The 12,914-nt window shown below is 37.9% G+C and overlaps 1 protein-coding gene across 5 annotated transcripts in view; it reads right to left on the reverse strand.

The window, feature by feature from the left end:
• The window catches only part of NALCN (sodium leak channel, non-selective), a 320,527-nt gene that overhangs the window by 205,007 nt on the left and 102,606 nt on the right, over window positions 1-12,914 (reverse strand). For all 5 annotated transcript variants that reach the window (XM_045481393.1, XM_045481373.1, XM_045481362.1 and 2 more), the window contains 2 exons: window positions 1,786-1,928; window positions 1,560-1,664 (listed from right to left, as the gene is read on the reverse strand). In XM_045481393.1, coding sequence (XP_045337349.1) covers window positions 1,560-1,664; window positions 1,786-1,928 — 248 coding nt within the window. The remainder of the gene's footprint in view (window positions 1-1,559; window positions 1,665-1,785; window positions 1,929-12,914) is intronic.

Here is a 12,914-nt window from a genome sequence, read left to right on the forward strand (position 1 = left end):
TGAATGTAAATTCTGCGCTGAGTTCTTAGCTTTATGCTCTATTTAGTTCTCAACGTCTTATAGCAGAAAACACACCTTCCAGACGTTGTCACCTGACTTAAAAGACAAGCCAGAGTGGACCTTGAACTTTATTATATTTCATAGTTCCCTAGAAGAGATGACAGAAGAAATAAAAACTAGATGTGCTTTTTTTTTACATCTGTGATATAACCTATATAACATTAAAAAAATCTTTCATAAAAGTTTGAATAGTTGTTTGCCAAAATTGAATAGTACTAATACTATTTCATCTATAATGAATTGGCTAGTCAGTTCAAACCTTCACAACACCGTAAAGATGTTGCTTAAGGCTTTTCCCAATAATAGCATGTTTAATAGCATTTTAGCATGTAATTCATAAAAGCTCAATTTGAAGCTTTTCAAAGCCAGATTTGTACCTTGGAGGTTTCACAAATACCTTTGTCCACAGACTTGTATAATGATTTACAATGTTACATTAAATTTATCTTACAGTTTAATATTAAAATAGTAGTCACGAGCATCAAAATAATTTCATGCTTGATTCAGGAACTTTTATTTTCTTTCTCTTATATAAAGATTCAAACTAGACTAAGACATATAAACCTTCCCTTCCTTTTTCTTTTTTTTAAGTTTATTTATTTATTTTGAGAGAGAGAAACAGTGACAGAGAGTGTGTGAGTGAGTGGGTCAGAGGCAGAGAAAGAGGGAGAGAGAGAATCCCAAGCAGGCCCCACACTGTCAGCAAAGAGCCTGATGCAGAGCTCGGTCTCACAAATGTGAGCTCATGACCTGAGCTGAAATCAAGAGTTGGATGCTGAACCGACTGAGCCACCCAGGCATCCCATCCCTTCCTCTTTCTAAACACACAAAAAAGAACCACCCCCCCCCCTCCAAATCCACACACAAAACAAAGCCAAAATTAAAAACAAAGACATAGGATCTGGACTACCCTCCTAGTTAATAACTACCCTGAAGCTTTTAACCAAATTCTAGGGCACTCCCAATTTCTCGGGAGCATAGGGCTCCCCTTCTGAATATGTAGTGATTCCTCAAAAATCAGATATGCATTATGAGGTCTTCTTCATAATTTACTATACTGTGATTGGATCGGTCTGAATGAAACCTATTTCCCATTCCAAAAAAAATTCTAGTCCCATATATAAAGGCCATCATATTGGTTTTTGATCACATGAATAAATATTTTTAAAACCGGGAAATTCTACCATTTCCACTTTTACCTGCAAGCTCTCTGAAGACTTGTAATGACCGAATGAAATCAAACGTATATAGTAAATGTGGGTTTTGTGTCAAACCCACCCACGGAGCTGATGAAACCACAGGTACCCTCACCCTATCACCCAGAAAAGCTGATGTGGTTGCTCTGGGTTTGGGCCTGTGCACGGGCATTGCTGAATAGCTCCCTCGGTGGGTCTGACTGCAGAAGGCACTTATCCCAGGGCTTTCCCACGTTCCCTCAGGGCCCACTGAGGGTGTGCCTGCGTTCCAGCGGGGAAAGGACATCACCCCCCCATGGGTACCTGTGTGGTGGCCGTTGAAGTGGTGCTGCTTCTCGATCCCCACATCTGCTGAAACTGTACCCTGATTTCTGCAAATGTTTCAATGATGACAGCAATGAACACGTTCTGAAAGAAAATCCCGACCCGGATGAGAAAGTGTAGGGCAACGAAAAGCAAACAAAACATCATCAGAGGCTGCGGGGGGTGGGGGGCAGACAGATTCCACTGGGGCCAGTTTCTATGGTACCTTCACAAGCCAGGCCAGGAAGAATATGAGCGTGATGAAGTAGAAGTAGGACCGCCAGCGGGGGAAGCTGTCAATGGCTCTGTACATGAGGAATACCCAGCCCTCCTGGGATGCAGCCTCATAGACGGTGAATATGCTGGTGCCTGTGGGGACACAGGAGAGCGCACCGACTTACAACGGGCTTTGGAAATGGGGAAACGCTTTTGAGAAAAAACAATCGATATTTATCCACACTCATTTTCTCAATGACAAAAGCTCTTCTAAAGGGACTCAAATAGCATGCAATTTATTTTATTGTTCTTATTCTTAGGATTTTGACAAAGTTGTTTCTGACTTCAGGCCAGGGCCCTTTCATTAGCAATAAAATAACTTTATGTTATATCTGTCCCTGTTAAATGCATCTAAGAGCATGGAAAAGGAAAGGAACCCTCAAACCAAGTAAAGCTATAATAAAAAATAATGTGTGCAGTACAAGCTTGCCATTTGGGGCTTAACACTTTCAGTGTGCTGAAAGCACTTGTTATGGTTTTAGCCAAAATGAAATAAATTTGAGAACTGGGTTTCATCTGAAGTCACTTTCCCATAGGGACACTAAAGTACCTTAGGCTCCAAAAATTAACGTGACGGAGCCTGTCTTTGGATTCCATTGTGTTTACTGAACACCGAAATGTAAGGCAATAAATCATCAAATAGCACTCTGTATCTCCACTTCTGGGAGAATTGTCTCATTGAAAATACTATTGATGATGGGAAGAAAGAGGAGCGAACAATATGCAGGCAGATTTTTGCTGTAGTGAAGAGAACCTAAAATGCCATTCAGGGGAAAGACAGTGTTTGCCTTTCATGACAGTATGAGGGATGTGTTATTATTTCCCCACTTTATAAATGGGAAAACTAAGGCACAGAAAGAGTAAGTAATTTATCTAAGGGTGCACAATAATAATAGGGGAACTTGAATTAATCCAGTCATTCTGGAAAGAGGCTCTGTGATGATACCAACTGTGATGGTATCTTGCCTCCTGACATCTTTTCTGTGGTTTGTTTTCCCCATCTGTAAAATGCATAAATAATAGCTCCTAGTGTGGTGAAGATAATTTCATTTCTGTAAAACACTGACACACAGTGGGTACGTAATAAATTTTAGGTACTATTATTGTAAACATTGAAAATAGTTGCTTAATAGTATTTGGTGAGAAAACACATAAGTAAAAAGTACGGTACTGAGTTAAAGTTGTTTGTAAAACACACATGATGCATATTGTTATTCACAAAACTGGTGAACATTCGCACCCCAGTAAATGCCATTGGTACAAATGGATTAAGTATTATGGGATATAAAACCAATATCCACCCATCTATGTTCTAATCGCACAGAAATTTAAAACTAGGCTCTTTATACAATCAGATGTCCAAACTAAGAAGGGGGTTACTAAAGTTGGCTGATGGCCAGCTGCCTCTCTGAGCCTGTGAATGAGGGAAGAATAATTAGAGCATCAATGGACCAAAGCATGCAGGACAACAGAAAGCCTTGTGGTAAATGGAGACAAATGGGACATATGCAGCCTTGAAAGAAAAGCTGAGAGAAAGAAGGAAAGCAAATACTCATTGAGAGAATGCCTATTATGCTAAGTACTGTATATAAAATATAACGTCATAGGATCATATTTTGTGCATTGGAAAGTTGTTGCCATAACAACTAGTATTTGTAAATCCTACTTCGTTTTAAGGTTCTTTTACCTATTTAAATGCTCAGGAAACCTCTGTCTAATTAGGCAGGTAGATGGGTAGGTGTGTATAAGAGCTGGTATTATCCATCACATCCTTTTACAGAAAAGGAAACTGAAGGTCACTGGATAATGAATTTGCCTGGGGTAGAAAATGACAGAACCAGAAACTGAGGCCACACCATCAGTTACCAAGTCTTTTAAACTCTTTTCATCTTTACTATCTTACTTATATTTTCTCTTGCTCAAGACTGGGACTTTCCAAAGAGCGTATTTTCTCCTACCAACCTTAATTTGAATGAAGTCCATTTTTTTTCCTGAGGGACTATGGTGGCTAAGGTGGTAGCATACTGAGAAAATCATACAGGCAGATGATTTTTAAGGGTAAGATTCAGGGAAGAAAAGCATGCACAAAAAATAAAATGCCAATAGAAAAACAGAAATGATTCTTTTCATTAATGATTCATACATACTAAAAATGTCCAAAATATTTGCTTTTGTGGACTGCATACGAAAGACAATTTTCACATAAAACAAGTAATTTATGTTCCTTATTTTCTTCTAGTTATTTGAACTACAACAGAAATGTGGCTACAAGAAAATCCATTATGAGTAACTAGTAAAGCCGAATAGTTTTACCAATTGAGATTTACAGGTAAAATATGAGGACTGGCAATGTAAGACTACATTTGAGAGGAACACTGAATTATCCTTCTTCTATTTGTCCAGGTCCTTCAATATTAAATCTACAGGGAAGATGCTATTTGAAAGTAAGTAAAAATAACAGTATGTTCTCATCTCAAAGAGTTTCCTTCATTTTTTCTAATTTGACACACACACAAAGGGAAAGAAGTAGAAACCACCATGCGGCTCAAAGAGCAGCATTTGTTGATACAAAGAGATCAGACATTTGTGAAAATGTAGCTAAGACACTTCCCAGAACAATGCTGACTGTGGAGGAAGTGAACTCCCCTGGGTCAAAGGCTGGGAGGATGCACCTATCAGTTGTAGAAGCGAAGGCATTTGGATAGGACCTTCCTCATCACTTTTCTGCTGCTGACTTTGCAAAGTGTACGAAAAGAAAATCCATTGGAAAGATTTTCCTATTGTTCAACATTTAAACTGACAAAAATGGAGTTTGTGAACATCTTATTTTCTCTGGGAAGTGAACAACGCTGGGGAAGAAGCCAAAGGTACCTAGCTCACACATGCTGCTCTCTGGTGCCTCCTGGTGCTTGTCTCTGGTGTGCTTAGCGGAGTCCAGTGCAGCTCTTATCCAGCCCAGCTCACCTCCATTGCCTTCAGGCCACACTGGGTTCTCAGATCTCCCAAGGAGTCCTGCGTGCACCTGTGTCTCCTATCACACTTACTCCTGCTGCCTAGTTTATCTCCCTCACTAGCACTGACTAGCTGACTAACTTGGCGAGCACTCTAAGTTAAAACTATCTTTCACTTCTGTACCTGGCATTGATGAGCACTCAATTGTTGATAAATGAAGCCATTATCATGGTATTAAGACACAAAGGCTTTTCTCAAATATTTGCTTTTTTAAAAAAATTAATTCTTGGGGCGCCTGGGTGGCGCAGTCGGTTAAGCGTCCGACTTCAGCCAGGTCACGATCTCGCGGTCCGTGAGTTCGAGCCCTGCGTCGGGCTCTGGGCTGATGGCTCAGAGCCTGGAGCCTGTTTCCGATTCTGCGTCTCCCTCTCTCTCTGCCCCTCCCCCGTTCATGCTGTGTCTCTCTCTGTCCCAAAAATAAATAAACGTTGGAAAAAAAAAATTAAAAAAAAAAAAAAAAAATTAATTCTTCCTCACTGTGATTATTGCACAATTTGGAAGCAAAGGGGATAATTTTATGATTGACTTTATGTTTTGCTGACTTTCAAAATTCACTTAAAACACATACACGTATGCAAATTTCAAAGTCCACACTACATATAAACAAAAAAGTCTTCCTGTATTGTTTGTGCCACCATGGAAAATTTCTAAAAAATATTGTATTTTATATATACAAAATATTTTCTTTTTTTTTTTAGTTTTTTTTAATATATGAAATTTTACAAAATATTTTCTAGATATATTCCAGAATACTTAAAGTCCATTTTAACTATAGAACTAAACTTGCTACCTGAAAAGACCACATTTTGTTAAATGAATAATGATTCTACAATAGCATGTGGGGATAGAATGCATTCTCTTACTGGAGAACATTGTGGCCTGCTCCAAAAATATCTCTGTGAAGCTATTGGAATTGTACCACTTTCTTAGACTCCAAATTCTCAAAGCATAAATTCAAGTTGTATAAGAAACAAAATCACAACGACACTCAGCTCATCAATCCTCCTAATTTCATGCACCTTTCCTGACCTCTTTCACTGATGGATTGAATTTAGTGGATAAGAAGACCTATTAGTCTATATTTGGAAAATAAGTTCCTGGGAACTTGCTATAGGCTATATATATTGAGACATAGCAGTGGATTTTTTTTCTAGTTCTGAACAAAATTATATTTCCTTTGTTTTGACTATCTTTAATATTACATTTATTGCTTGGCTGTCTTCTGCTGACTCTTTTTCCATTAAAAAAAAAGTGATGAATTGACTGTCTCCTGGGAATATTGCCTATTGTTTATTCTAGTCATAGGTTACAAAATACCATAGAGTCATTCAACTTTCAAAGAACAGGGCCACAAAACAGGGCCAAAGAACAGGGTGACAACTAATAATAAGCTACTAACCTGGGGTCCCACCATTAGACTCCTCTTCAAACCCAAAATATATGTGATGCTATTCTAATGATGGTGATACCCAATCCATTGTGAAAATAAAAGAGGGGGAGAGTTAGAGTTGGTGATGTAAGCTTGAGTTGAATAAGTAAACACATCAGGCTTTAGTCTGGACAGTAACCTTTACCTTCATACTCAAAATTCCCAATAGAACCCCGAAAGTTCCTTTTAGGACCATCCATTCCATCCTCTCTCACTGTTCAAGGATCTTTGTGGAAATGTTCCTGAATTTTAATCCCTCCAGTGATAGAGAACACAGAACCTCTTGAGGCAGCCCCATTCCAGGTCTGACAACCCATCCCATTGGATGTTGGCTCTGGCTCGGTCCCTCTGGAATGTGCTCTCGGTTTTGCAAACCATAGCAAGCTACAGGAGTCTGGAAGTGGTCCCTTCACTTCCAGAGTGAATCATCCCTCCTTCTACAATCCTGCTACAGGTACTTATTTTCTTATCTGGTCCTTTAACATTCTCAACCTGCTGTACTTTTGATGAAATTGACCTGATTGTCTGGCTTCATTTCCCACCAGGCTCAGACTCACTTTTGGAGGGCACAGTGATGGTATTTTTGTTATTCAAGAACATCAGTTTCCTTCGAACTTATTCTAAGTTGCTCTTTCTGTTCCTCTGGCTGCCTTTGATAGGATCTCACTCTTTGGACATCAGCTGATTGAGTTTTCCTCTACTATAATCCAGTTTGAGCATCCCCTTCAGTTGGAAGGGAAAAGAAAGTTACATGCTTCTCTACCACTACATTTGAATGTCTGTGATCAAAAAGTGCCTCAATAATCTGCTCTTAACCAGTATATTTAACTGTGGAAGGATAGAATCACCATCCTAGACCCCAAAAGGATGCTTATTTGATCAACTACAGTTGCAATGACTAAATATTCAGTCCTGGAAGGTGGTCCAATAAGTAAACACACATAAAGAGCTTGATTTTTGCATGTTTCCATTACTAAAAATACAACTCGTTCAAGATGGATTGTGCTCATTGGTGCTCATTTGTTTTGTCGTGTTTGCATTCATATAACTTGCTCTCCAATTAAATTGTTTTTTTAAACTCTAGAATTGCTCCATAGAATGATATTCTTTTTTTTTTTTTTAATTTTTTTTTTTTCAAAGTTTATTTATTTTTGGGACAGAGAGAGACAGAGCATGAATGGGGGAGGGGCAGAGAGAGAGGGAGACACAGAATCGGAAACAGGCTCCAGGCTCTGAGCCATCAGCCCAGAGCCCGACGCGGGGCTCGAACTCACGGACCGCGAGATCGTGACCTGGCTGAAGTCGGACGCTTAACCGACTGTGCCACCCAGGCGCCCCTAGAATGATATTCTTAATAAACCACAAAAGTAATAGAAAAGAAGGGCTTTGCATAGCTTGAGGGGGGAATTGACTGAAGTCACTCAAAGGTAAGCTGTCCTGTCAGTTTGAACTGAGGTAGAATTCACTGGGTTTTTGTTTGTTTGTTTGTTTGTTTTGTTTTGTTGTTTGTTTTAATTCCTGAAGTGTCACTCACTGGCTTAGTTGACACTCTCACCCAGGGTTCCTCAACTTTGGCACCAGTGACATTTGGGGCTAAATAATTTGGGGGCCTGTTCTGTGTACTACAGCATCCTGACCTCTACCTACTAGATTCCAAAAGCACTCCCAACCCCCAAGTTGTGAAACCGGAAATGCTTTCAGACATTGCCCAGTAGCCCTTGGTGGGCTGAATCGCCCCTGGTTGAGAACAACTCTTCTAACTTGACAGTCTTTTTGATTCTGTAGCTTTGCCCTACAGTGCCTAGCTCTGGGCCTTGCATATGATTTGTATTTATTAAGTATTTTGAATTGAATTGAAGTTATTCTCTTGACACAGGGAAAAATGGAATACTTGTGAGGTTTCTCAAATTTCTCCTTGGCTTATTATGAACGGTTTGGAGGTTAAACAATTTGAGGCCAAAGGAGAGACCTAAAAATGCATTTCTGGACTACATTTACAATAGTCTACATTGGAATTTGACATTTTATTCATCTCTACAGATTTCTGAAGGCTAAAAGCCTAGATCCTAAGACATCATTTGTTTATATAAAGTATTTGCCACACGGTGGATAGCTCAATAGTACCAGTACATTAATATTTATGAGTTTTCTGTTGGAAGAAAATCTTATTTTTTTTTTTGATTTCCTGCAATTTTATAAGATGACTGTACACACATGTAACCTGGGGGGGGGGAACATTTTAGTTTGCAGAATGAGATATTACAAGTGTATATTAATTACATTTTATAAAGAAAAATCACATATTTTGAATGAAATAAATGGCACAAAATCTTCCTCACCAAAGATTATAGTGGCCCTTCCTGAATTATTCCAAAACAAACCACAAACACACATGTTTTACACGTTTTTCAGATTTTACGTCTGAAGAAGGCATTCGTTATATTCACAGACACAGAAGAAAACGGACACATCTGTAGTCTATGTTCACGACTCTGGGCTGTGGGGACCATGAAGCAGGGTGTCAAACAGAAGGCTGCTAAACAGCACGTGACATGTGTGAGTAGGTCTCAACAGTGGGATCTAAGCAGCCACGACCGAATTTCAAACCGCACGGTGTCTTCTCTAATTCAACTACAACTTGTAGCTTGGGGTCACCTTTGACCACAGAATCTACTCTGAAATCCTTTATGTTTTGGCAGCTCTCTGTTTGTTTCACCTCTGGCAATTTCCCCACTCCCAGGGATAAACTTTCTCCTGCACATTTTAAGGACACATTTAAACATTGTAGCCAAGGCTCAGCTGTGAGCTTCACTGCAACGTTCTATATGTCTTTCTCCCACCAAACGGCTGCATACCATTTACCTCTTCACAAGAACTGCACACTCGAATCCTGATAGTGGGACTTGTGGTGGTAATACATTTTACCCAACAGTGGTTATCATAAAAGCAAACACCAATCAGAGATATGTATTCTTATAGTGGACATCTGGATTCAACCTAATAAAGCTTTGTCACTAAAGCTGAATGTATCCACATACATGACACGTGAATCAAGTCAGCAGACCAGCATTAGCAAGAAAGGTCCATCCTGAATTACAGATGTTTATTGCACAATAAACCAGCTAGAATTAAATTACCTGGAATGATGTCACTTTTCTGAAGAATAAAACCTTTATGAACAATGCTTTATATTCCTTGGGATCATGTTTAATTTTACTAAGATATATATGCAAAATAGTTAATTCAAGTGTTTCACCTGATAGTGATGGGACCTTACGATTATAACAATCTGCACAGAACTCATCCAATGCTCATCTAAGGATCCACACACACATTCAGGCTGGGAATTGCCATGTGGCCATCAAAACAGCAAAACAAAACAACACTTCTTATTTGCTATTCCAGAACAGGGAGCAAACCCAAAAAGGACTTCTTTTATTCTAAATGTTTTAAAATGTATTTATAAACCTTATTTGGGGGTAAATGTTAGCTTAGTTTTGTTTTGTTTTCATAGTTAAGCACTTCTTGGGAACCACATTGCCTCACTGCTGAAATCACTTTATCTATTACCTTAAAACCTCACTCAGAGCACTAAACTGCAATCAGATCAAAGGCCATATAGAAAAAAATATGTATATGTTTCTATACTTTTTCTAACTTAAACCTTTTAAGTAAGTAATAAAGATTCTTACTTGAAATGTATTTCTTCAGACGTCGAAAATTTCTACACTTCCAAGTTCTAAATGTAAAACACTTCTAGAAAAGGAGAGGTGAAAGCTTTAATACTATGGTATTCACAAATGGAAAAAGAAGTGTTGACAAGGCCGGATGCTGACATTGGCAGGAAAGTTCGGGTATTAAAGTAGAACAGTTCCAAGAGCGCTTAGTCCATGTGCCAATGAAAACACTCCCTGCCTCTGGGGCTGGGCCATTTCCATGTAGGCTGGGAATGAAAGCAGCAGAGGAGAGGTCATGACAGGTACTGGTTACCTTCTGCCTTTGAGGAGATTTGACTTCAGATCGAAAGAACTTCTTTAAAGTTACTTCCTGTTAGTTAACTTAAAAAAACTACACTTAGCCACAATTAGCTTTTAGTTATCTTCCGTAACATTCAAATTGTCCACTACGTCTTATCTACTGACACAGTATCAGCCAGTTAACCATTCTGGGCCTCAGCTCCCTATAAATAGAATATAATAATGATGATATGTGTTGGTCACCACTAACGCACTAAATAAATGTCATTTAGTAACCTTTTAATTTTCTCAAAAAGGAAGCAATACATACATGCCAAAAATATTATTTCTTTTAGAGTGTTGTAGCTTCATCACCAATCTTTGAAAATTTATTGGAAATGACAGTCAAAAGAAATGAAGGCAAAAAGGCCAGAATTTCATGTAAGTTTTGGTGAGTTAATAGTTTTGACATTAGAATTCCATAATAATCCAAAATTAGAATCAAGTACAGTATTTGGAAAAAGGACCAAGACTTTCTTGTCTTCATATTCTGGGACACATATAGTTCACATCTCTGTATCACCATGCATAAGCAATGAAAAATAAGAATTAACTCTAAGGTAAACCTGGTCCATCTACCTCAGAATGGCCACAACAGCGAAAATTTGTTTCAATTTTAATAGGAAGGCTGACTGAATTATAAAGTAAGCATAGGATCAAAAGATCAGCCAAAATTGGAAATAAATAATTTGACATTTTTGCTCATAAAGGCATGTTAAAATTGAATCAGGTCTACTGCAAAGGAAGTAAGATAGCTGAGTGATATTAAACAAATGTAATTTACAATAAATATGATATATGAAATACAAATAACATATGGCTTTAACTAAGAATAAAGTTCTTATCTGTGCTATGATAAATATAAAATTTCCCTGATTTACAATAAAAAAAACTTAAAAAGTTATATGGTAATATAAAACTAAATATAAGAAGATGTTGGCGAATTCTTACAAACATTTAAAGAATACCTATTCTTCTGAAACTATCCTGTTTTTTTCTTCTGAAACCATTCTAAAAAATAGAAAAGAAAGGAGGCATCTGGGTGTCTCAGTCGGTTAAGCGTCTGAATTAGGCTTAGGTCATGATCTCCCAGCTCGTGAGGTCGAGCTCCGTGTCAGGCTCTGTGCTGACAGCTCAGAACCTGGAACTTGCTTCAGATTCTGTGTCTCCCTCTGTCTCTGCCCCTCCCCTCCTCACTCTCTCTCTCTCTCTCTCTCTCTCTCAAAAATAAAGATTAAAAAATGTTTAAAAAAATAGAAAAGAAAGGAAAACTTCCAAATTTATTCTATGAGGCCGACATTACCCTCACACCAAAATGATATAAAGACACCACCAAAAAAGAGAACTACAAGTCACTATCTCTGATGAACATAGATGCAAAAATCCTCAACAAAATACTAGCAAACTGCATTCAGCAATACTTTAAAAAAATCATTCACCAAATCAAGTGGGATTTATTCCTGGGATGCAAGGGTGATTCAATATTCACAAATTGATCAACGTGATACATCACAGCAATAAAAAAAAAGGATAAGTACCATTTGATCATTTCAATAGAAGCAGAAAAAACTTTTGACAAAGTACAACATCCATTCATGATAAAAACCCTCCACAAAGTAGGTCTAGAGGAAACATACCTCAACATAATAAAGGCCATATGTAAAAAACCCACAACTAACATCATCCTTAATGGGGAAAAACTGAGAGCTTTTCCCATAAGGTCAGGAACAAGACAAGGATACTCACTCTCACAACTTTTATTCAATATAGTACTGGAAATCCTAGCCACAGCAATCAGACAACAAAAAGAAATAAAAGGCATCCAAGTTGATAAGGAAGAAGTAAAACTTCACTATCTGCAGATGACATGATACTATATATAGAAACCTCAAAAGACTCCATCAAAAAAACTGCTAGAACTAATAACCAAATTCAGTAAAATCATAGGATATAAAATCGATGTACAGAAATCTGTTGCATTTATGTACACTAATAAGAAAGCAGCAGAAAGAGAAATTAAGGAAACAATCTCATTTACAACTTCACCACAAATAATAAGATCCCTAGGAGTAAGCCTAACAAAAGAGGTGAAAGACCTGTGCTCTGAAAACTATAAAACACTGATGAAAACACTGAAGACAACAGAAAGAAATGGAAAGACATCCCATGCTCATAGATTGACAGAAAAATATTGTTAAAAATATCTATACTACCTAAAGCAATCTGCACATTCAATGCCACCCCTATCAAAATACCAAGAGCATTTTTCACAGAACAAGAACAAATAATCCTAAAATTTGGAAACACAAAAGATCCTGAAGAGCCAAACCAATATTGAAAAAGAAAAGCAAAGCTGGAGGCATCACAATTCCAGACTTCAAGTTAGATTACAAAGATGTAATAATCAAAACAGTATGATACTGGCACAAAAACAGACACACAGATCAATAGAGCAGAATAGAAAACCTGTAAATAAACCCAAAATTATAGGTCAATTAATCTTCAACAAAGCAGGAAAGAATACCCGGTATGAGAAAGGCAGTCTCTTTAATGAATGGTGCTGGGAAAACTGGACAGCAACATGCAAAAGAATGAAACTAGACCACTTTCTTACACTGTACA

Source organism: Leopardus geoffroyi, chromosome A1 (assembly GCF_018350155.1).
Source record: "Leopardus geoffroyi isolate Oge1 chromosome A1, O.geoffroyi_Oge1_pat1.0, whole genome shotgun sequence".
NCBI lineage: Eukaryota > Metazoa > Chordata > Mammalia > Carnivora > Felidae > Leopardus > Leopardus geoffroyi.